We start from the raw sequence: 26,491 nt of genomic DNA on the forward strand, positions 1-26,491 counted from the left end.
GATAGAAGTCATAGATCGAGAGCAACAGGGGCCAGATTATCTAGCCTTGGAGCCACTTGAGGATTTTGGCTTTTACTCTGGGTGAGATGGGGAGACCTTGCCAGGTTTTTAGCAGATGAGTGATGCGATAGCACTAAGGTTATGAAAGGATTTCTCCAGTGCTGGGTTGAGAATGGACTGGAGGGAGACAAGGGTGGAATCAGAGGGACCCACTGGGAGGCTGTTGCTGTCATCCAGGCAGGAGGTGATGGTAGCCTGGACCAGGTTAGTAGCAGTGGAGTCGTCAGGTAGTGGATATGTTCTGAAGGTAGAACCAGCAAGATTTCTTGATGGATTAGTTGGGGGTTGAGTCCAAGATCAGAGTCAAGGGGAGTCCAGTGCTTGTATGCTGTGCTACTAGAAGGATGACCTTGCCCTCACTGAGATGGGGAAGGATGCAGGTGAAGCAAGATTGGAACATGTAAATTGGGGCATTAGAGTGAGCTGTGAGCTGAGAAATCTGCAGGATAGAAGGAAAAGTTAAAGTCCATGGGATAAGAAGGGAAGGAGGAAGAGGAGGGGGTTAAAAAGACAGTGAGAGAAGCACAAAGAAGCATCTATGAGGTCGGTGACACTCCACAGTGCTGACGGTGGGAGGACACGTAGGCCCTTGTTAAAGCTCCCGGTACTATTACGTGCACTTCGGTGATTGTGTTAGTTTCCTAGGATTGCCATAACAAATTACCACAAACTTGGTGGCTTAACCAACGGAAATTTGTTCTGACAGTTCAGAAGACTAGAAGTCCAAAGTCAAGGTGTCAGCAGGGCCATCCTCCTTCTGAAGGCTCTAAGATACTTCCTTGTCTCTCCCAGCTTCTGGTGTCTCCAGGTGTTCCTTGGTTGTGGCACCATAATTCCAACTTCTCCCTCCATCTCCACGGGGTCTTCACCCCGTCTCCCTCTGTTCACGGGAATTAGGGTCCGTCCTAATCCAAGATGATCTTATCTAGAGAGCCTTATGTTAATTACATCTGCAAAGATCCCTTCTCCCCCAGATAGTGTCACCTTCACAAGTTCATGGATTTAGGACCTGCACATATCCTAGTGGGGCCACTGTATGCAACTACAGTGATGCTCCCGCATCCCCTCCATCCCTCCCACCTGAACTTCCAAGCCTCTAAAAGTAGGAGGAACTTCAATAAAGTTGACTTTACTGCTTTAAGTTTTGTTTTACAAATGAAAAAGAGAGGTTGGTTTTCACACTGAGCTCAGAATGGTAGTGAGAAGCAGTGACTTACAAGAAGCAGAAGGAGCTGTGAGAAGGTAGATCCCTAGGATCTTGAAGAAATCTTAGTAAGGCTTTGACACCCCCAGGCTGTGGGATTGGGAATTTGAGCCAGTCTTACCTGGATCCCAGAGTTTAGGAAGTTCCTACTGATATCTGGGTTATGAGGACATAAAATATGATCATATTATATATTCTACTTTATAATCTGCTCTCCTTGCTCAAATAATATTGCAAAAGTTTTCTCAAGTCATTAAATATTCTCCAACAACATGATTTTTAACGGCTGCATAGCAGTCCATCATATGAAAGTACTGTAATTTATACAACAAATCCTTTATGGTAAGCCATTTAGGATGTTTCTGTGTTTAACATATGAAAAATAACACTGAAATGAACAACTTTCTCTATCAATCATTGTGTACATCTTTGATTATTTTCAAATGGTCTCATTTTAAATAACCATGAACAATTTTGTGATAGCAATTTCTGCTCATTGTTTTCATCATGAACTAAAACTTTTCCTTCAGGCAAAAAAAAAAAAAAAATGGAAAAGAAGTTCCTAGAACATCTGTCTTATGGTATAATTTACTTTTGGTATTCAGCTGTGCTCCCAAATTTTGAAATGCCTTCTTTCTAATAGATTCATCCTAGATTTAATCTCCCTTCTGGAGATACAGATGCCAGCACGTTTCTTTCTGTGGACCTTCAGCCTGGGAGCCATGGCCGCAGGAGAGAAGCCACGTCAAACTGTGCATTGGTTGCCTGCAGCTCCTATTTCTCAATTTGTAAGTCCCAAGAAGGGACGGAAACTGACAGAATTATACTGCTGGAGTTTTTGTTGAGGCTGAAAAGATTCCTGTGATAATGGCTGCCATGGAAAACGCTGATATGCCAGGCCGTTTACATAGATTATCTTTATAACCAATACGAGGTACAAATTATGATCCCACCATTGGTGAACAGCCTGCAGCTCAGAGAAGAGAGGGCAGTTCATACAGTCAAGTAAGTAGTAGAGTTGGATTTCTACCCAAGATTTATCTTACTCAGATCCACCATGTTGTATGTTAGAGGGACTCCCACGTTTTTGAATTTTGAACACTGGTAAGATTTCAGATCAAAATCTGGGAGACACGCAGTTTCGCCAACTTTTAGTTTTGCCAAGTAAGGGCATCAAAACAGAAACAACAACCAAACTGTGATATCCTATCACCACCATTTCATACACGAAAAGATAGTTTAATGCCAAAAAGAGAGGAAGGCTATACTCTCCAAAGATAATCCTTTAAACTAAATGAATTCAATCGTATGCAGACTCGATACACTGTCCGTACTGATGACCTTCATGTCGCCATGGATCAGTGAAAGGCGAGTGCTATCTCTAGACCCCATTCAAGAACTGCTTTCAGAGGTTCTGTTGTCATCACTGCCTCGATGGATTGGTTTCTCTGCCTTGGCTGACCAACATGGAAGGGGACGCATGGCCTCCCTTCTGCTGCAGGAAGGAGCTGGCAAAGCACTCAGCCTAGTGAGAGTGGGGCATTCATGTCATCACCATCCCCCACTTTCAGGGGAGAATTCTTACACTCCAGTCCTTTCCAAGAGTGAGGAAAGGAAGTGGAGACCGGGGTGTAGACTAATTTCAAGACATTTAAAAGGGAGAATGAGAAGAGAGAGAGAGGGCTTCCCTGGTGGCGCAGTGGTTGAGAGTTTGCCTGCCGACGCAGGGGACGCGGGTTTGTGCCCCGGTCCGGGAAGATCCCACATGCCGCGGAACGGCTGGGCCCGTGAGCCATGGCCGCTGAGCCTGCGCGTCCGGAGCCTGTGCTCCACAACCGGAGAGGCCACAACAGTGAGAGGCCCACGTACTGCAAAAAAAAAAAAAAAAAAAAAAGAAGAGAGAGAGAAATATTTGGATACATGGGCAGAAATATTTGGGGGCTGATTCCTTAATGTATTCATAAGAAGTAGAGCTATGTGGATGGAGAACCCCTGTCAGTCTCCAAGTGGATAAATCAAAACAGAACTCATGGATCTTTAAAGCTGGCCCTTTACTAATATGGTTGTTCTGATATACAATGTACAGGAGGGAAGGACAATGGATCACGAGCCCAGCTTTCCACTCCTTTGCTCACACTGGGTCCCTCAAGGACTACGAGGGGTCTTGGCACTGAATGGACACTAGGTAAGTAATTGATGAACCATGAAATAAGCAAAAACCAGTTATTACGTCAATCTCTTACTGTTTAATTTTAGTAGCTCACTCCACCCCATCCACCCTCATTGCTTCATTAGTGGATTTATGGTCGTAAGTGGCTAATAAAGGCAAAGTTGGCTTGTGGATGGTCTCCACGGTTGGAAATGTCAGCAAAAAGGTCACGAAAATGAAGGTCAGGATGGTCTCCTGACTCAGGAGTGAGGTCGGCGTTCCTGAAGTCAGCCGTTATTGAATGATCACCTTGAACCTGACATCGTACTAACCGCTTAACTGGCCGTGAGCTCACATGATCCTGCTAAGAACACAGTGAGGGAAATACTATTAATATTATCTCCAGTTTACAGACTGCAGAGACCACGGAGGTGCTTAGTGGCTGGGCTAGAGAGCTGTAATGGAACAAGGATGGAAGCCACATCAGCCTTGCACACACACAGCGCAGGCACACATACATACACTCACACATAGACACACCCCCACCCACACACATACACACTCCCACAAATACCCACACACCCACACAAATGTGAACATACACATAATCTCACACCTACACATATATGGACACACATACCCGCAGACACACATACACAGTCATATATATTCACAACTACACACATATAGTCATATAGACACACGCACACGCACACACACACACACACACATACACACACGGCCCTGGTTATATAACAAATTCTGATGCTCATTGTATGACTCTAGTTGAATGTTATCCCCTCTCTGTTCCTCAGGTTCCTCACTGCAAGTTTAGATTAAATCAGAGATCATCTGGTCATGTGTCCAGGAGCCCTTGGGTCCTGTGGCGGTGCCTTGGGGCTGCCTCAGGGGTGAGAGAAAAGCCCGGCAGGACAGCTGCCCGTACCTCACCTCGGCTTCAACCAGGACAGCTAAACTTTCCTTTGTTTCACCCGTTGCTATTCCACTTAATTATTTCATTAGCACAAAAGTACTGGAAGCAAGCAGGGTAGAGTCCCGGGGAGAGGATCAGGCTGAGAAAATGCTCCAGGCCAGGCAGGGCCAAGGGGTTTCACTGAGCAGTGATGGTAAGCAACTAATGCTCGGGTAGTCCTCGTGCAGCCCCCTAGTGGCCATCTCCCACCCTGCAGCTTCCAGGGAAAGTCTGTCAGACAGGAGAGCCTTGTCCTACTGACGCCGCAGGAGACTGTGTGAAAGGGTATTGAACAGAAGTGCAGCCTGTCTCAACTCACCCTTATGCTGAGGACAAACACGGTGATCATTCTGCCGTGTGAAGAGAAGGCTCTGGGCTCGGAGTCCCACGCAGCCGCCTGAAGGGAATCACTGGGGTCCAAGGGAACTGAATTGCTGGTAGGAGCCAGACCGGGACCTGGACCTGCTGGTGGCAGGAGATGCTTTATGAGAAATGTAACTCCCCCCCAAATCCTCAGGGATAATGTCGAGTTCTGTATGAGGCATTAGGACTCCAGCCTTATGAGAGAGAAGGAAGGTCCCAGAAAGCCAAAGCCTTCAGAATATTCAGGTTTTATATCTATGTGTACCTAAAGCCAAAATTACCGTCAGGTTGGCAGAGGAATGTTTAAATCTTTTTTTTAAATCGAGATTACAAACCTACTTGGCAGGAGGAGGACTACCTTGTAATCCGTGCTTACACATACTTATTGAACTTAAAGGGTGTGTGTAGGTGATCCTGTGCGTGCGTTTGTACTTGGCTTTTCCATTTTGGTGCTTGTTGTTTATTACCCCTTGCTGTGGTCAGTGCTAAGAGTCAAGAAGGGGATGGGCCCCCAAACAAGAGCAGAGATAAAAGTATTGGGATTTCACATGCTGCTTCCTATCCACAGAATCCATAACTTGTTCCCTACGTCTCTTGAGCATGAAATTCTGTCGTCTTAAGAACAAGACTTTTCCATTCTTACACCTCACATTTTGGTTCCCAAGTGGCAATCCATTGCCTGCTGCCAGTTTGGTGACAAAGTTTTTCTTTCCTGGGGTGATACCTGAAAAAGGAGGACAACATAGAAAGTTTCTTATAAAGTTAAAATTAATCAGTATGAGACCACATTTTATTCTGAGACTGTGTCCATCTTTTCAGTTTTAAAATATCTTTTCTTGTGTAGACTGTCGGTAGTTGATTTCTTAATGCATTTTCATTTGGCAAAGCTAAATATTTGTGACTCCATGTGCATCTGTCTCATTTTGAAAATAGTTTACTGGTCTGTGAAGTGAAAAATTTGGGAACTACTGATCTAGGCAATTTTTTTATTAAGTTGCAGTCCAATTATTTAGTTACAGTCCCAGGAAAATTAACAGCCAGAATCACAGCAAAGATTTTCTAAGAAAATTACACAGGAAGAGTTTTGCAGCCTACAAACTAAAAATATAAAATGTTACTACACTTAAAGATAGGATACCTTCCTCTGTGAAGCTGAGATCCAGATTTGGATTTTACCTACAAACAACCATGATGCAATGGGCATAGTCATAGATTAAAATTTTTTCTTCCAGTTTTATTGAGATTATAATTGACATATAGCACTATATAAGTTTAAGGTACACAGCATAATGATTTGACTTACAGAAAGAGAAAGACAAATACCATATGATATCACTTCTATGTGGAATCTAAAATATGACACAAATGAACCTATCTATGAAACAGAAACAGACTCATGGACATAGAGAACAGACTTGTGGTGAGGGGGCTGGGGGAGGGATGGAGTAGGAGGTTGGGGTGAGCAGATGTGAGCTTTTATATACAGAATGGATAAACAACAAGGTCCTACTATACAGCACAGATAACTATATTCAATATCCTATGATAAACCATACTGGAAAAGAATATAAAAAAAGAGTATACATATATATATATATATATATATAACTGAATCACTTTGCTGTACAGCAGAATTTAACACATTGTAAATCAACTATACTTCAATAAAAAATAATAAATTGACTTACATACCTCATGAAATGATTATCACAATAAGTTTAGTGACCATCCATCATCTTGTATAGATCAAAATTAAAGAAACAGAAAAGAATTTTTTGTGTGTGATGAGAACTATTAGGACTTAGTCTCTTAACAATCTTCACATATAACATACACAACAGTGTTAATTATATTTACTATGTTGTACTAGTACTTATTTATCTTGTAACTGGAAGTTTTTACCTTTTGACTGCCTTCATCTAATTTGCCCTCCCCTCCACAACCCACCTCTGGAAACCACAAATCTGATCTCTTTTTCTATGAGTTTTTTTGTTTTTGAAGTATAATTGGCCCATAACACTATGTTCGTTCCTGTTATACATAATGATTTGGTCTATCCATGTTCTTTTTTTAAATAAATTTATTTACTTATTTATTGGCTGCATTGGGTCTTCGTTGCTGCACGTGGGCTTCCTCTAGTTGCGGCGAGCGGGGTCTACTCTTTGTTGCGGTGCATAGGCTTCTCATTGCAGTGGCTTCTCTTGTTGCAGAGATGGGCTCTAGGTGTGCAGGCTTCAGTAGTTGTGGCACACGGGCTCAGTAGTTGTGACTCACAGGCTCTAGAGCGCAGGCTCAGTAGTTGTGGCACACGGGCTTAGTTGCTCTGCAGCATGTGGGATCTTCCCGGACCAGGGCTCGAACCCGTGTCCCCTGCATTGGCAGGCGGATTCTTAACCACTGCGCCACCAGGGAAGTCCCATGACAATGTTCTTCTTGACCAAGAAGGTGTTATAATTTATTTTCATTTGTTGGAATATATATATAATATAATGTGTAAAATTATATATTATCTCAAATACATAAAACTATATATTATATAATACTTGTTATATTTATATATAATATATAATAGATCACTATGTATGCATATATATGTACCATACATGTATATGTATATATAAATAAAATTCTGTACTATCTTCATAATTCCCTATAAATTTATTAAGATAAAAACTTACTTAGATATATTTATATCTGTTGCTTCATTTATGATTTATTATAATATATTGTATATAATATGTACCATTATAGTTATTATAAAATTAATAGTTTTATATTTATATATTACTATATATTTAAGTAAACTTTTTATTTTAGAATAGTTTTAGATTTATAGAAACATGTGAAGGTAGTATGGAGTTCTGTATACTCATACCCACTTTCCCCTACTGTCAACATCTTCTATTACTGTGGGCCATCTGTCCCAACTAATGAGCCAGTAGTAATACATTATTATTAACTAAAGTCCATACTTTTTACCTGATGTCCTTGTTGTGTTTCTGTTCCAGGATCCCATCTAAGACGCCACATTACATTTACTCATCATGTGTCCTTAGGCTCCTCTAAGCTGTGACCATTTCTTAGAAGTTCCTTGTTTTTGAGGACCTTGACAGCTTTGAAGATTGCTGGTCAGGTGTTTTGTAGAATGTCCTGCAATGATAATGGTGGCATTTTCATCACATGACTTATCACTGGTCATGTTGACCTTGATCACCTGGCTGAGATGGAGTTTGTCAAGTTTCTCCATGTCAGGTTCCTCTCTTTCTCAGTTTCCAGGCTGTGTGTTTTGGAAGGAAGTCACTATGTGCAGCCCACACTCAAGTGTGAGGTCTGTTTCACCTCCTTGAGTGGGTATATCTACATAAATTATTTGGGAATTTTCTGCATGGGAGATTTGTCTTTTCTCCATTTATTTACTTTTTCAATCATTTATCTATATCAGTATGGACTAATGGATATTTACTTACATTTATATTTTGGATAGTTTCTCCACATTATATTTTACAACAAAGTAATTTTAATGACAAGAAAACTACAAAGATTGGAATTTTACTTGATAGCAAACACAATGGAAGTAAATCATAGGGCACTACTGTCAAAAAAGCAAACGAGTCTTTGGACATATAAGTAAAGATATAACTTCAGGGATAGGGGAGGTGAAAATCTTGCTCTATTCTGTGCTGCTTGCACCGTACTGAAAGTATTGTACAGTTGTATTCGTATCTTCTGGGCTTAACCTTTCAGAGGAGAAGTAAATACTTGGGTTCCATTCTAAGAAAGGCCATGCTGCTAAGGATCCTTGAAACCCTATACAATAAATTGAGATCTGACCTATTTGGAATTAATGATTTAGACATCTTCACCATAGTTCAGTGACAGGAAAAAGACTCGATCCAACACCACCATCTGGTTGTCTTTTCCGCCTCCCAATGTGAAATAGAGAATAGATATATATTTGCACAATTACTGCTCAACACTTAAAATGTTAGTTATCATCCAAACGCTTGAAAATCATAACAAAACTTGTGCTACCAGCAAGACCACCTTGATGTCCGTGAGATGATCTGTTATGACGTGTACCACCACATCTATATCTTGACATTTGGGTCATGGTGACATCAACACATGGTCATTCTCTGCTTGGTGAATCACATTGTCACCATGCTACATTCATCATAACAACATATTCTTCAATTATTGCAACAACATGATTTTTTAAATGTTTGAACTCTTAAAAATGTGGCTGCTTCAGGCACTAAGCACCAGATAAAACATTTTCTACCATATATAAGGGGCAATTGAGAGAACTGAGCACCATCCACCTGGAGAAGGTAAGACACGATAGTAGTCTCCAAATATCTGAACGAAACAGGGACTGAATTGGCCTGTGTGACTCCAAGTGGAAAAGGAAGGACAAGTGACATGATCAAGCTCAGTCTAGAGGAGATCTTTTTTTTTTTAACATCTTTATTGGAGTATAATTGCTTTACAATGTTGTGTTAGTTTCTGCTTTATAACAAAGTGAATCAGCTATACATATACATATATCCCCATATCTCCTCCCTCATGCATCTCCCTACCACCATCCCTAACCCACCCCTCTAGATGGTCACAAAGCACCAAGCTGATCACCCTGTGCTATGCGGTTGCTTCCCACTAGCTATCTATTTTACATTTGGTAGTATATATAAGTCCACATCACTCTCTCACTTCGTCCCAGGTTACCCTTCCCCTTCACCCTGTCCTCAAGTCCATTCTTTACATCTGCATCTTTATTCCTGTCCTGCCCCTGGGTTCCTCAGAACCTTTTTTTTTTTTTAAGATTCCATATATATGTGTTAGCATACGGTATTTATTTTTCTCTTTCTGACTTACTTCACTCTGTATGGCAGACTCTAGGTCCATCCACCTCACTACAAATAACTCAATTTCGTTTCTTTTGGTGGCTGAGTAATATTCCATTGGCTATAGGTGCCACAGCTACTTTATCCATTCATCTATGGATGGACACTTAGGTTGCTTCCATGGCCTGGCTATTGTAAACAGAGCTGCAATAAACATTGCTGTACATGACTCCTTTTGAATTATGGTTTTCTCAGGGTATACGTCCAGTAGTGGGACTGCTGGGTCATATGATAGTTCTATTTTTAGTCTTTTAAGGAACCTCCATACTGTTCTCCATAGTGGCTGTACCAATTTACATTCCCACCAACAGTGCAGGAGGGTTCCCTTTCCTCCACACCCGCTCCAGCATTTATTGTTTGTAGATTTTTGATGATGGCCATTCTGACTGGTGTGAGGTGATACCTCCTTGTAGTTTTGATTTGCATTTCTCTAATGATTAGTGATGTTGAGCATCCTTTTGTGTGTTTGTTGGCAATCTGTATATGCTCTTTGGAGAAATGTCTATTTAGGTCTTCTGCCCATATTTGGATTGGGTTTTTGGTTTTTTTGATATTGAGCTGCACGAGCTGCTTGAAAATTTTGGAGATTAATCCTTTCCCAGTTGCTTCATTTGCAAATATTTTCTCCCATTCTGAGGGTTGGCTTTTCATCTTAGTTATGGTTTCCTTTGCTATGCAAAAGCTTTTAAGTTTCATTAGGTCACATTTGCTTACTTTTGTTTTTATTTCCATTTCTCTAGGAGGTGGGTCAAAAAGGATCTTACTGTGATTTATGTCATAGAGTGTTCTGCCTATGTTTTCCTCTAAGAGTTTTATAGTGTCTGGTCTTACATTTAGGTCTTTAATCCATTTTGAGTTTATTTTTGTGTATGGTGTTAAGGACTGTTCTAATTTCATTCTTTTATATGTAGCTGTCCAGTTTTCCCAGCACCACTTATTGAAGAGGCTGTCTTTTCTCCACTGTATATTCTTGCCTCCTTTATCAAAAATAAGGTGACCATATATGCGGGGGTTTATCTCTGGGCTTTCTATCCTGTTCCATTGATCTATGTTTCTGTTTTTGTACCAGTACCATACTGTCTTGATTACTGTAGCATTGTAGTATAGTCAAGTCAGGGAGCCTGATTCCTCCAGCTCCATTTTTCGTTCTCAAGATTGCTTTGGCTATTCGGGGTCTTTTGTATTTCCGTACAAATTTTGAAATTTTTTGTTCTAGTTCTGTGAAAAATGCCACTGGTATTTTGATAGGGATTGCATTGAACCTGTAGATTGTTTTGGGTAGTACAGTCATTTTCACAATGTTGATTCTTCCAATCCAAGAACGTGGTATATGTCTCCATCTGTTGGTATCATCTTTAATTTCTTTCATCAGTTTCTCATAGTTTTCTGCATACAGGGCTTTTGTCTCTTTAGGTAGGTTTATTCTTAGGTATTTTATTCCTTTTGTTGCAGTGATAAATGGGAGTGTTTCCTTAATTTCTCTTTCAGATTTTTCATCATTAGTGTATAGGAATGCAAGAGATTTCTGTGCATTAACTTTGTATCCTGCTACTTTACCAAATTCATTGATTAGCTCTAGTAGTTTTCTGGTGGCATCTTTAGAATTCTCTATGTCTAGTATCATGTCATCTGCAAACAGTGACAGCTTTACTTGTTCTTTTCCAAATGGATTCCTTTTATTTCTTTTTCTTCTCTGATTGCTGTGGCTAAAGCTTCCAAAACTATGTTGAATAATAGTGGTGAGAGTGGACAACCTTGTCTTGTTTCTGATCTTAGAGGAAATGGTTTCAGTTTTTCACCAATGAGAACAATGTTGGCTGTGGGGTTGTCATATATGGCCTTTATTATGTTGAGGAAAGTTCCCTCTATGCCTACTTTCTGCAGGGTTTTTATCATAAATTGGTGTTGAATTTTGTCAAAAGCTTTCTTGGCATCTATTGAGATGATCATATGTTTTTTCTCCTTCAGCTGGTTGATATGGTTTATCACATTGATTGACTTGCGTATATTGAAGAATCCTTGCATTCCTGGGATAAACCTCACTTGATCATGGTGGATGATCCTTTTAATGTGCTATTGGATTTTGTTTGCTAGTATTTTGTTGAGGATTTTTGCATCTATGCTTATCAGTGATATTGGCCTGTAGTTTTCTTTCTTTGTGACATCTTTGTCTGGTTTTGGTATCAGGGTGATGGTGGCCTCGTAGAATGAGTTTGGGAGTGTTCCTCCCTCTGCTATATTTTGGAAGAGTTTGAGAAGGATAGGTGTTAGCTCTTCTCTAAATGTTTTATAGAATTCGCCTGTGAAGCCATCTGGTCCTGGGCTTTTGTTTGTTGGAAGATTTTTAATCACAGTCTCAATGTCAGTGCTTGTGATTTGTCTGTTTATATTTTCTATTTCTTCCTGGTTCAGTCTTGGAAGGTTGTACTTTTCTAAGAATTTGTCCATTTCTTCCAGGTTGTCCATTTTATTGGTATATAGTTACCTGTAGTAATCTCTCATGATCCTTTGTATTTCTGTAGTGTCAGTTGTTACTTCTCAAGAGGAGATCTTTCTAATACTCCAAGCTGTCCTGAACTGGAAAGTCACCTTTAAAGGCTTTGCAGTGCCTGTTACGAGAGACGTACTGGCAGTAGACAAAATGACCACTTGGTGGGGATGTTACAGAGAGAATCCCTTTTTTAGATGGGACGTTACTTCTTCAAATTTCCGTTTCAACTCAAGAGCCATAGATTCGAAGAAAGTATACATTCCAGGATTCTCAGCATTCCCCCCGCCCGCCCCCCCCCCCCCCCCGCCTCCCCGGGTTGAGAAATCCTCCATTTTGGGTAAGATAGTTGTCTTCAGAAGGCGCCTTCAAAAAGGCACCTCCACTGGCAGAAGGAAGCAACACATTGACTCATTTGGCATCATTAATAAGAATGAGTTGATCCAATTGGCTCCTTCCCCCTGTAAAACTAAGTGCAAGTTTGCCAGAAATGGAACATTGGCCAAGCAAGGATGATCTCAAGGAAAGCTCTAAGACAGAATGATGGGGATGAAAAGGAGACCCAATTCAACTCAATCAGATGGAAGTAAGTCAGAAAAAGAAAGACAAATACCATATGATATCACTTATACGTGGAATCTAAAATATGACACAAATGAACATATTTATGAAACTGACTTACGGACATAGAGAACAAACTTGTGGTTGACAAGGGGGAGAGGGTTAGGGGAGGGATGGAGTGGGAAGCTAGGGTTAGCAGATGTAAGCTATTATATATAGAATGGATAAACAATAGGTCCTACTGTAGAGCACAGAGTACTGTATTCAATAACCTATGATAAACCATAACGGAAAATAATATTTAAAAAAGAATGTATATGTATGTATGTATAACTAAATCACTTTGCTGAACAGCAGAAATTAACACAGCATTGTAAATCAACTATATTCAATGAAAAGATAAATTAAAAAAATAAAGCTCATATTCTTAATGTAGCATACCACCTTCCCCGTCAGAAGGCAAGGAGAATTCTTACCTAGACTTCTACATCACGGCAGGGTTTGCCTTCTCCGTGGGAGCCCCAGGACTGAGCAGCTGGGAAGCCACGTAGGCCGCCACCAGGAGATTTGCTTCATCCTTGGTGGGCGTGCACCATCAGGAAACCCACATGGGTGTTTGGCCCCAGCCCCAGCATGGGAGCCACTGACAAAGTGCTGAGACACCCAGCAAAGAGCCGTAACTATCCCGCATCCAGTTAAGTCATGGGTGTGGGTCTGGACCCACTACTGTCACTTAAGTAACTTATCCTCTTCCAGCCTCAGTTTTCCTGTCTGTAAAATGTGCATAATAACATCCACCTTGAAATATTTCGTGGTTCAAATGAGGCTAAAGTGAAGAAGGGCGAGTACATAATGTACAAACTGTCTTTTGCTTTTTTCCTAAGGCAGGCCGTAGAGTGGTTAGAGCATAAAGCTCTGAAACAAGGCTGCTTGTTTCCACTTCTGTGTGATCTTGGGCAAGTCTCTTAACCTCTCTGTGCCTCAGGGCGCTCACCCATAACATTACTACAGTAATAGAACTTACTTCATAGAGACATAGCGTTCAAAGAGACTGAGCGTATTGACTGTTGAGTGCCAGTGCCTGGAGCAGAGCCTGGCAGAGAATAGGGTCTCAGCTGAACATGGCCCCTGGCGCAAATAAGTACCAATAGGTACTGACCATTATTTATATTGTTATTATTGTGTTATCTCTCCCTGGCCTATCTTTCCTCTGGTGAGACCAAAGCACTTGTCATCTGCCAAGAACCTCTTCCTCTACTTCTCTATTCTCTTTCCATCTGACCCTTCAGTCTGACTCTAGTGGGGGATGGCAGGAGTCCTGCTGATGTGGGCAAAATCAGTGATGCACACACGCACCCCTGAGTCAGGAAAAGGGCTCCACAGACGGACCCACCACAGGCTCCTAAAGCAGAAGAGACTTCCTGCGAGCTAGAGATTTTGTTATTCACTGTTCAGACAGATTGAATTCTGTCAATTATTACCCAACTGGTTATCTCTCCAGGGGTCATTAAAAAAAATGCGTGTGTTTGTTGTGGGTGAGTATGCATCTGTGTTGTGTGTGAAGTGGGCGTGCGAGGAACAGTCAAATAGGAAGTGCTCTAGTATTTACATTAAACTGCAGACTGGTTTAAATTACCCACCAGGAAATATGTGGCCGTATGAGTATGCTTAATTCATGCTCATTCAAGGTGTTCCGGGGCTGTTTTCTCCCCCTCCCTTCTTGCCTCTCCGTTCAAATAACCCAGGCTGCCTGCAGCCTGTCTTTGCCCATTTGACTCAACAGGCCCTGAGCACGGAAAGGAGAAGAGAGTCTCTGAGAATGGGCACTTTCTTCTCTGAGCCAGGATGGCTTTGCCTGACTGTCACTGCAGTGCTGGGAGGAACAATTTTTTGCAAACTCAAGAAGAACCAAGGGCAGGTGGGGAGAAAGGTGGTCTGCCTGGCGGGCCTCTGGGGAGGGGCTTGCCTGCTCAGCCTGTCCCTCTTCTGGGGCTTGATCCTCTTCTCCCTGTCATGTTTCCTCGTATATACTTACTTTTCTGGCCAAGAGTTGTTACCTGCGGATCAAAAGGCGGTGCTGATCACAGGTAAGCGGACGGCACTGCACTGCCGATTCCCCCTCAGGGCGGGAACTGACACTTGCTTTGCCTTAGGGGGACTCTTTCGGATTAGTTTTAAAAAGAAAATACTTGGCATGGAGTAAATGAAAGCACATCCCCAGTGTCTTTCACTACACTGTTTCGGTTTGCTTTCTTTAGGAGGTGCACTTGAGGGGCTGATGGTGAGAGGGACTGGGAAAGGGACGTGCACCTAAGCCACGAGTTTGTTAATTTCCCAGCATATATAAGAGTAAGCAAACGCCGTTTGTTTGTTTCATTGTAGCCAGGATTGTCGCCTCGGTTTTTTGAAGCTTAAACCAAATTTCGTTCTGAGATGAATGTTCAGCTGCGTTCTAGACTTGGCCTCTTATTCCCTAGGTGCGCAAAAAAGCTGTCAAATTTAGGTTATCCTTGTACTTTGCTTCGTTTTTTAAAGATCGAAGAGACTTACCTGGGCTGGAAATTTTGCGGTTTTCCCCGACTGCTGTCAAGAACCTTGTGTCTCATCTGAACCTTTGTCTTCAGATCTGTCATTGGACCGCTAATATTTACTAATTGGATCAAGCCGGCAGCGTGTCCAGGAGGCGGCTGCTTGTTGGCTGAGCTGCCAGCTTTTTCCTTCTTTTGTGTTTCTTTTTCCGCTGCAAGTGTGAGGCCAGATTAAATTCCTGGGTGTTGTAAAACTGGTTTGTTTGGTTGTGAAGTTTGATTTTGGACAGGGCTTTAATTAGGATCACCACAGTGTTATCTTAACCTAGAAAGCCCAGCCAAGGTGAGGATACCAGCTGCAGAATCATTTGCCGGGAGGTCATCACCCCACCCCACCCCACCCCGCCCCCCACCCCCAGGCTGTGACCTGCGGGAGTGAAGGCAAACGGAGTGTGAACAGAAGCAAATCAGGCAGGTTGCCCAGTTCAATGAGAAATGGACTAGAAAGTGACTTGTCTATCTTGCCTTTGACTTTAACTCAATAGTGAAATTCTTTCTTAAAATGAGACACAAGTTGGCCCTTGCTGGAGTTGTGAAGCGCTGCAGAAATAAAGCTTCTGCGATGAAAAAAAAATAACCAAAACAGTTCAAAGGTAGAAAATTCAGCTGATCCGTGGGATGCTTATCTCTGTGAATGTCTGGTATCACCTGGAATCATGCACCCAGAAGACTGGCTGTGTTTTCCGCTCTTCCACTTGAATTCTCTGGGGCTGGCTGGGTGAAAAGCTATAATAGCAGTATAAATTTTTCTGTTCTGTGTGTAGTAGCAAGTACCCATGGTCTTCAGGGTAATTCTAGGTCAAATTTATTTTTTGTACTTTTCCACTTGTACTAAAGAAGACAGAACAATTAAGCATGTTAAAAAAAATAATAGCAATGCTGTGGTTGACACTAATGGAACATGATCTCCTGGAGGTCCAAATATTCCTGGGAAATCAATTTCAGGGAGCAGCGTTTCTAAGGCTCATAGATAAGAATACTAAAGCTTAGGATAAACAGAGGCAAACTTCAAGGTAACCGAGAAAATAGGAATTATCTCTGGCTTGTTTGTCTTGTCAATGTTCTTTATCCTCTGCTTTTGAAGATGTAGGCATGCAGAAACGCACCAAATACACACCCAGTTCAGTTAGCTCACATCATCCATTGAAATGTCCTGACTTGTGTTCAGTGTCATGGAAAATGACTGATTCAATTAGGCAATTTGAGCCCAATGACTAATCCCTCAATGAAATGCTTAACAATTAGAAAGCTTAGAATTAAGAAAGGAAAGACGTACATTAAGGCTAACTGAAATGTGCCTCTCAGGTTCTTTGTCATTTTCATGAAGAATGTCATAGATTCCACATAATTCTAGAGACCCTTTCAAGACCTTTGTACTAAGTAGGGAAATTTTAAATGACTTCATTTAGTTAGACCAAAACTCATTAAAAAATAAGTCATCGTGACTTGGAATAACCTTTGTTTCAGGTTGGCTTATGTTACAAATTGGTACACATTTTAGTGTCGGGGAATACAGAGAGAAATGTCTCAGTATACATCAAAAGCATAAATATTATTCCTTTATCTGATAATTCAAGATTTGGACATTTCTCTTAAAGAAATAATCTGAAATGTAAAAAAAGGGTAGATGCAAACCAAAATGGCACATTCACAAAGTTGTTCAACACAACCTCATTTAAAATTGTGAAATATCAAAAGCAATCAAAATGGTGAAAACATTGTAAAATTAGAAAGAAAACAATAAATGTCATTAAAAATGAAAAAAAAAAACAAACCCGAAATGGTGACAAATTACGGTATATCCTCTGGATGTAACAATAGGCAACAATTAAAAATGACAACCACAGGACTGCGTTATAACATGGAAACTGAACTAAGAGAAAACACTCCGGGGATCTAGCTGTTTGGAAAAGACTGCCTCTATGTCACATGAAGAGGAAAAAGCACTGGAAGCAAACAGTCTGTGAATGGTTGGATCAGAGTACCTGGATTTGTTTTTCCCTTAGAATTACTCTAATATAGTTATATTACTTATATAACAAAAATATTTAACAAAGAGATTATGTTAAGAGGGTGAAGTCCATCTTAGTGCCTAGTTAATTATGGACCCAGGTGTAAGACAATGACAAGAACAATTTCAAAAAAATCTTTTTCTTTGAGTCCCCTACTTCACTTTGCTGAGATAAAGGTCTTTTGTCTCCGAGACCTATACTTATAGCAAGAAGAAGAAATAAGCAAGCACTGGGCATTTGAATACACATTTGTCCTCAAGGCCCCTGAAGCCACAGCAGCCATTCAATATTTTAAATAACTCTAAGATTAGTGAAGAGCAGGTCCACAAGATTGCAATAGCATCTCAAGCACAATACAGTGAAAAGAATGTTGAAGTCTGACAGGCTTGGCTTTGAATCTTGCATTTGCTTTGCCTTAGGGTAGGTTCTCCAGGGGCAGGGCTTGAGATGAAGATTTGTGTGAAAGGGATTTATTAGGAAGTTCTCCAAGGAACAGAGGTCCCAGAGTAAGGAAGATGGACAGGGAAGGGGAGGAGGCCAAGCCCTGATTCAGCATCAAGAGAAGCCTGCTGAGGGTCCCATGTTGGCTTAATCCCCCGGGGCAGATCAGGAGGCACTGGTGGGTCACAGGTGAGAGCCATCCCCATTGTGGGCCAGGGAGCTGTACTCCTTATACCCTCACACCTCAATCATTAGTTAAGGGCTGTCACCCTCATCCTCTTTGGTGGTAGGAGGGGAGGCTTAAACTCCAAGCACTTTTGGCTCTCCATTCTCACTGGCTAAAAGGACCCCAGCATCCTGGGCAGCGCTTGGACAAAGTCGCAGGTGGCTGGGAGTGAAGGTGGTAAGGATTAGAGCACCAAAAATGGTCAAGGGATCTGGGGCAGCATGACATCTGCTACATACCTCTTACTAGAAGTGTGATCCCTGAAAATATCCAGTTTTAGGCTTTTGAACTTCTGTTTTCTCCTCTGTAAACTGGAAATGATACACACCACACACACACACACACACACACACACACTGTCTCATAGATGGAGTTAGTAGATGAGAGAGGGAGAGGAAGGGAGGAAGATAGGAGATTCTGTGTGTTGACCAGGTGGGGTTGGGGTTAGGGAGAATAAGAAGAGAACAAAATGAAAAAAGAACAGCTGACAAAGAAATAGAAAGAAGAAACATCCATTTATTCATTCAGCTATTGATTGAGTCCTTGGTATGTGGCATGTATTGTCCAGAAGCAGTGGAGGAAGAAAGTTAAAGACCATGCAGTTGTTATGTTGTTAGGTGATGGGATCTGAGTTCCCTGTTGTCCTTAACCTTGGACCCACATCCCCTGGGGGTTCCTTCCTCTTCTTCCGAGGTTGTGCATTGTCATTCTCAGCCTACCCTTTGAATTTCGTAGAAGTTCACAAGTTCACAAGTAACTTTGATTTTCTACCCTCAGGGCTTTCATCCTGGTCCCTCCGGTGTTTCTTGCCCATCTCGAAAGTTAACTACTGATTTGGCGTCTGCTGTGTGCAAGGCAGACACCTGGAGGCTTTCCTAGTCTCCTGGGACAGATACGGCCGCAGTTCACTATAGCCATGAGGTGGGGTACAGAGGGTGCCTTCAGGAGGGTTCCCAGAGTGCCATGGGTCCCAGTGTTGGGTGCAGGAGGGGCCTCATTAGGAACTGAAAAGTAGCTTTCTACAGAGAAAATGAGGTCTTCCAGGCTAACTGGTTAATCAGGTATGACACACATCCAGCCCTCATTAAAATTTGTTGAGTTGGAGAATTTTAATTGGAATTTTCAAAATTGGGTACAATGGAAGAGAGATCAGGGAGGGGGAGAAAGATATGTTTGATGTGGAAGTCTTTATCTTATGCTCCAAACAAAGTGCCTAGGTCGATGGTGACCCCCTTCTAGGACTTATTAGGTAGTCTAATTAAGGTTCTAAAATGGAATACTGTTGGCATCAGCTTGGGGTTTGGGCTCCTTTGACTTTAGTGGTAGACTATTGTAATGGATAAACATTGACAGTGGACTAGGGACTAAAGCAAATAACACCTCTGCACTCAGAGCTTTACATGCCTTTTATATTTGATTCCCATAACCCTAATAACTAACATGAATGCGGAAACGGTGTCCAAAGTCCCTGAACTACTAAGCAGCAGACATGGGACTAAACCCAGATCAGACCCATTTGCCATCCAAAGCCTTTTTCTTAACCACAGTTATTATCAGTGTTATAGCTACAGTTACTAGTAGCCTATAAAGGTTTCCAGGATATAAAATGTGTCCATTCATCGGCAAGTAAGTGTTGAATATCTTTTATGTGCACAAGGCTCTGCTTGACACAGAACTTGGCAATTGATTGGATGCAAGATATGCCCATGAGAGCAGATAAAATGAAGGCACCATGGATGGGGATACCTTTGAAAAGGGTGATAACTGAGAGATGACATATGGTGAATTTGACTTCGGGTTTGAGTTTGAGGGCAGTGAGGGGGCAGTGCAGGTAAAGAGTCATTGGCAGTTGGAAATACAGACCTAGACCTTGGTTAGGTTTGGAGAAGGAGGATGGAGAAACACAAGCAATATAGTGATGGTTAATACTACAAAGGAAGAGGTCATTGGTATATATTGTATGAATCAATACTGTCCTCAGTGAGTCTATAATTCAGTCGGTCTGTCAGATTTTTTTTTTTTATGAGCACATATCCTCTTTTATCATTCAGTTTGAGCTTAACCTTAGCCCTCTACAGAGAGGCATAAAAAAGGTATTGCTAACTTGGGTAATTTCGTAAAGGTTTGAACGGTGACTTTATTAGGCATTTTAGATGGCATGTTTAGGTTGGTGGATACTCTCATGGAATGAAGTCCCCCAAATGTATCGTAAGCTGTTTGATGGCAGGGACCAGATCTTTTTTTATAACCAAGTCCCTCCTCAGTCTCTGAGCACGTTAGATCCAATACAATGTTAATGAGTGAGTGAGCCCTGAGTGAACGAACCAAGCTGGTGAAATGTCCTCCCCTTTTCGTGGTCATTGGTTAGACACAATGGGTTTGTGCCAATCTGCCCACCTGCTTAGGTACTTATCTCTGCCAGTTCTTTTCGCTGGGGTCACCTGTGTAGAAAGGGCAGAGTGACATGGCCGAACTCTGAAGGCCCCATTGTTCTGCAGTGAATTCATTGTTGGCTTGCTCTGGACAGGGCTTTGTGATGACTTGGTTCTAAGCATCTCACCCAGGATGTGGCATGAACAGACTATCCTCTGGTCACACCCCCAGCCCCTCCCACCAGGCTGCTGAAGCTGCTCTCCCAAGGGTCACTGGTGCCCTCCTAGTTCCCAGAGCTTGGTTTCTACTCCAGCACTGCTGAACACATTTTCCTTCTTGACACGGCCTCCTTTGCCTGCTGGGATACTACATTTCCATGCTTCTCCCCCACGTCTCCATCCTTTGACCCCTCCGGGTCCTTCTTCCTACCCCTCCCACTAGGTGGCCTCTACGGCTCTGTCCTTAGCCCTCTTCAGAAGGGTTCATGGTACAAACAAGTTCTTATCTCTGAAAGTGATCAAGGGTATCCTTGCTTACCCCCTCATGGCCAAAGCTGCCTTTTCCATTTGTTTATGTCAGTCTGAGAACCTTGATTACCCCACAGATTTTGGCATCCCCTATTTATGCTCCTAAAGATGAACCCTTCCCAGATGCTATTCCTTTGTTTATACCTTCCAGCATTGGGGTTCAATGCTGAGCCTCAGAGTTGGGGATTACACTAGATCGTAGGGTGTCAATATGTATCTGCTAGGACATGGTGTGGGCAAAGGTTCTGAAGCAAGACCGGAGATATCAGGTTAATGGGTAGATGGTTCAGATAGTTCCATTTTGCTGAAACAAATGGAGATAAACAGACACCTGGGGATGACACACGTCAGTAAATCCAGGGGCCAAAGAGGACAAGATGGGGACAAGGTAAGCAGGGAGCATGAGGAAGTCTTGGGCAGAGACAGAGTGGAATGGAGAAACATGCCTATCTTGGATGATACAGGGACCCCTGGGTCTGTCCCATTCACCACTGTCACAAAGTGGCATCTCCTCTTTAACATGGAATTCACTGCATGCAGCACCCTGTGTTCCCTGACCCCCACCCCCTTGCCCACTAGTCTGCATCAGGAGATCCTTCCTCTGTGCTCAGAACTGCCATCTCCCATGGGTTTCATGCCATAAACAGGACACTGAAAAGATACATATACTGCTCGCCAGGCAGGGTCTGGTCACATGCAAGGGGGTCTCCCTTGGCCTGACTCATTTGTAACAAGCCCGTTGTGATACTGGGTGGAAAAAGTAATGAGGAGGAAAGAACATCTCATCTGCCACTTTGGCATTTACACAAGCTACGGATAAACCTCATCTCCACCATGAAAAGGTACTGAAAAACAATTCTAAAATTCAAAAACAGAAGCCACTAGGAGCCTTGAATGCCCTTTGTGTGCAGAGGACTCAAGGTCCAGGAACTGGGCCAGATGAATTTTAATTTGAAACAGTCAGTGGCCAGCATGGTCTCAGGTTGAATAGAACCCAAATTCCACTTTTATGGATCAAAGGCTTTGATAGGGCAGTTGAAACACTGGAAAGGGATCTGGATTTCATTGAATTCTATTTTCTAAAGACTCACATCTACCGAGGTCCTGTGGCCTGTAGAGTCAAACCAAACCTGGGCATCATTAAGGAGAGGAATAGAAACAAAACCAAAACTATGTTCCTCTCTTGAAACAACACATGTGCATCTAAGTGCAGGTCTGATCACTGTCATTCAGGGTGGGCAGTAGGTTGCAGTGGTTAACACCAGACACTTAGGACAATGACAGATATGGCTACCAGCTCCTGCCTTGCCACTTACTAGCTTTCTGACCTAGGGCAAATTAATTAACCTGTCTGAACCTCAGTTTCCTTATCTGTAAAATGGAGATAATCATAGTAATGATCTCACTGGGATTGTTGCCAGTATGGAAAGAAATAACACCCATAAAGGGCTATGTGTAGATGGTAACTCTCATTCTTAGCCAAACAGGGCAGCATGAGGGTGGTGACCACATAGTCAAAGGATGAGGTTGCAGAAAGAGTCCTCCAACTCTGGAAAGAGAAGAATGAGCATGATTGCAATAGGCTCTGGAATATGAGATGGAGGGAATCACCTCCTTAGGATCCTCCCACCCAATACCAACACCTTTTCCCACTTAAAGTTTGAGAGAAGATTCTAGAAGCCACAGAAACTGGGTGTTCACATACAGATAGCAAACTGATAAGTCATCCTAGGGAAATATCATTGTAGGGACAATGGTGTAGGGGCTGGGGTTCCACTGCATCCTGTTCCCCAGGGAGGGTCTGGTCACATGCAAGGGGCCCCTGACCTGACTCATTTGTATCAAGCCCATTGTGATACTGGGTGGAAAAAATCATGAGGAGGAAAGAACATCTCATTCTGCCACTTTGGCATTTACACAAGCTATGGATAAATTTTATTTCCACCAGCCATCTCCCAATGCCTGAATGACCTTTTCAGGATCACCCATTTAATCCAGTGGGGTTACCCCTGTAATGGAAAACTCATTACCTTCTCAGGGAAATCATTTCACTTTTATCCAATGCTAATCATTGTAAATATTTTCTTTATAATGAGCCAAAATACGCCTCCCTGAAATATCCAACAGTGCACTCAGTTCTGCCCTTGGAAGTCACATAATCTAATTAAACCACTCTTTTGCACGGTAGCCCTTGAAAAATGCAAAGACTGCATCATATCATAGCCAAATCTGCTTTGAACTAAATCTTCTCATTCGTTTTATCATTCCTCCCATGACCTGGTTTCCAGAACTTTCACCATTCTACTAAGTCTCCTCTGGACCATTTCCAATTTCTTGACATTCCTTTGAGATGTCGACTCATTTTTAACATCAGGTACCATCTCAGTATGAGCAATACACACCAGACTGGAACTAATGCGGTGAAATTAAATCAGTATACATGCAAGGTTCTTCTTGGATGTTGTTGCTTTGTTTGGTGGGGTCAATCCACAACTCCCTTTTTAATACCCCCAGCTGAGTTCTGAACTAATAGACGTAGGCAAGTGGAAATCAAGATGTCAGCTTTATTCCCGATAGAAGCCTTGGAGAAGGTGTCTTAGATGTGTAGGACTAATGGTGCACCCAGTCAAGGCGGGTTGAAAAGACTCAAGCCTTGCCCACAAGGTAGGGCTTGGGTTGGACAGCTAGGCTATCACAGCCTAATTGCACAGGTGTTTTGCAGGCAGGGCGATGCCGAGGAGGAGAGGAGAGTTTCCATGTGACACTGTGCCCTCTTGAGTTTTCTGCTCTATTTCTCAGTCCTGATCATTTGCCCTGAACTGTCCTTTTGGTTCTTCTGTTAGAGAGAGAAAAGACCTTTGCATCCAGTGAAACGGTCTTGTACAGTTCTTTCTGTCAAAATCACCAATCAGATGCTTTGCTCCACCTCCCGAGGGGGAGGGAGAAGCGAGAGACAGAGGAGGTCCAGTGTCACACTGATAGATATCCCTCTATATTGAAGGAAGCATAGGCAGTGAGGAAGAAGTGTTCGCCCTAATATTAGGCTCAGAAAGCGGCTCTCTGGATGGAGGATGCTGTGTCTAAACTGTGGCTTATGTGATAGAGGTCCAGGGAGGTTTGACTACAAACTTAAATGGGGTCAACAGTGGGCAGTTTGCCCACAACCTACCGCCCCCACCCATCCCAACACACACCCACATACACACACAATATCTAAAAGAAGGTATTAGACCACCGACTAGCTCTGGGCCCTTGAACAAGTTGCTTCACCTCTCTGAGGTTAGTTTTCGTCCTGTGGAAAAAGGGAATCATGATGGATACCTCTTCTCAGGATTACATAAGATTACAAATATATATGTATGCTCCATGGCACATAGTAGATGCTTCCTGAAATATAATAACTTTTGCCCTTCCCCATCTTGTCCGGTTTAGTAATCCCCTTGGCAAAGGAGATATAAGCGGAATAGGAGTTTGGTAATTCTGCCTCCTGTACCACTCACGAACACCACCTCATTGGCCTCCATTCTGCCTGCTCCTTTGTTCTTGTGCTTTATGACCATCACTTGAAAGACAAGCCTTCTTTCTGTGGTTAACTCATTTCTGCAGGCCTCAGACTCATCTAGGTTTTCACTTACAGATGCTTTTCTTACATGGGTAGGGCTTCTCCCGTGTCAGGACCCTTAGTTCTGTGCTGTACCTACCTATGGCTCTTGCCCTTTTAAGCCCTGGCGTCATCTGAGAGCTCCCTATGTGGTCACTCTAGCCTCTTGAGTTTTCTCCCGTGATTCTTCTCAGTCTTGATCCTTTTCTCTGCGTTGTCTTTCTGCTTCTCCTCTTAGAGAGAGAGTCTTTGGAGGGCATTGGATCAGGAGCCCTTGCTCTGGGTATAGTGCTCAGCTGCTGTCTCTCCTCCTGAGTCTCCACCTCTATATGAGAATCCTAGGCTGGGAGCGAGGGGTGCCGAGAGTGAAGAGGATGTGGGATTGACTTGAGCTGCGATGGGAAACACAACTGTTCATTGTCTTCACGTTTCCAATCACCACTTGTCAACGGCCCCCTGAGCACACTTGACATACAACGGGGAGCAAAGACAGAAAAGGTCTCTGCCCTCATGAAGCTTAATTCCAGTGGAGAAAAACATAATACAAACCAACCAATAAATAGATAAAATAATCCCAGCATGGCAAGACTTTGATGGCATGGGTAGTGACTTCACTGTACTGCTCAGAACCACCTGGTATTGGAGGCTTCCTGTGTGTTAGAAACTGCGTCAGGCACCGTGATTAGCATTTTCCATGCCTAATTTCAGTCAGTTTTCACAATGCCTCACAAGATAATTTTTTTAATATATGCAAATCCTTAAATATATGAAAGTAGGGTAAATATTCACAACATGCCCAATACCCATATTCTAAAATCATGATGGAGAGATCGATGAGATAATATCTGTCATTAATCCCATTCAAAAATGAAGAAATTGAGGCTTTCAAGGGATTATACAACTTAGGTCATATAACAAAATAAGTAAGTGGCAGTGCTAGAATTTAAATGCAAGTATTCTATCCTTCTTTTAGTTCAAGCAGATGATAGAGTAGTGCAGACAGGGGAATGGCAGATGTGCCTCTTCTGGGGGAAAGGGATAAGGATGGTCAAATGTTTCAGACCTGCTAAGTTGTCTCAAGCATCTCTGGCTTCCACATTCAGGCCTAGGGTGTGATGGTAAAGCGGACTCTCAGCAATGGAAGGAGAGGTCTATCACCCAGCAAGGCTCACCTTAGCAGCTCCAGAAAACCCTGAGGACTGAACAAGCAGGGACTTCCCTGGGGTTTCTCTCCAACAGTAGGGTTGTTATGTTTCCCATGAGAAGCCGTTAATGCCCCCTGCAAGGTGACTTCTCATAGGGAGTCAGTTCCTATTTTCCAAATATTCCCAGCTGTGCCCTGGGGCTGTCACTTGGCTACCTCTAGGTTATTACTTCAAACCTACCTTGTGTACTGTTGAGTTTTGTGAAGTTTTCGGTAGTGTGCAAAGGGAATTAGAATCTATTCATTCATTATTTCACCAATAATTATTGGGCACTCTGTGCTGGGTACTGGGAATACAGGGACAAATAGCATGCATTCATTACACTGAATAAACTTACAGTGTAGTTGGGGGGATAGATAAGAAACAGGACATTACAAGGCAATGCAACATGTGAGTGTTCAGAGAAGGGAGAAGAAGTAAGAGGAGATAAGACCCCCTAGGAGTCTGGGGCAGAGGCCAGGAGTTTGGAGAGCAGCAGCTGATTGGAGGGACCTTATGATGGGAGAATCAGAGGACTTGCTAGCTCATTGGGTCTAGGTAGAGAAGAGGAGACAGCCACTGCACATTAGACTTTCCCTACTATAACCCTCAGCAAAGCTCTTGGTGATTTCTTTGGACAGTCTATCTTGCTAGACGGACGGTGAGCTCCACGAGGGCAGGCAATATGTAAAGCGTGGTGGCCACGACAAGCTCAAGGAATGAATTCATGAACAAATGAATGTAGACCATGATTCTGAGGCACTGAGAATGATTCTTCCTCCTAAGAGAAACAATAGATTTTGAGAGGCTGAGGGGAAAGAACTGACTTTGAAGAAA

General features: G+C 42.5%; 1 protein-coding gene across 1 annotated transcript in view; it reads left to right on the plus strand.

Moving 5' to 3' along the window:
• Window positions 1-14,521: 14,521 nt before the first annotated feature.
• HSD17B2 (hydroxysteroid 17-beta dehydrogenase 2) overlaps window positions 14,522-26,491 on the plus strand; it is a gene marked incomplete at both ends in the record, with an annotated part of 61,975 nt that continues 50,005 nt past the window's right edge. Inside the window, one exon of the mRNA XM_082677068.1 lies at window positions 14,522-14,789. Coding sequence (XP_082533194.1) covers window positions 14,522-14,789 — 268 coding nt within the window. The remainder of the gene's footprint in view (window positions 14,790-26,491) is intronic.

Source organism: Grampus griseus (assembly GCF_964374135.1).
Source record: "Grampus griseus genome assembly, chromosome: 19".
Taxonomy (NCBI): Eukaryota; Metazoa; Chordata; class Mammalia; order Artiodactyla; family Delphinidae; genus Grampus; species Grampus griseus.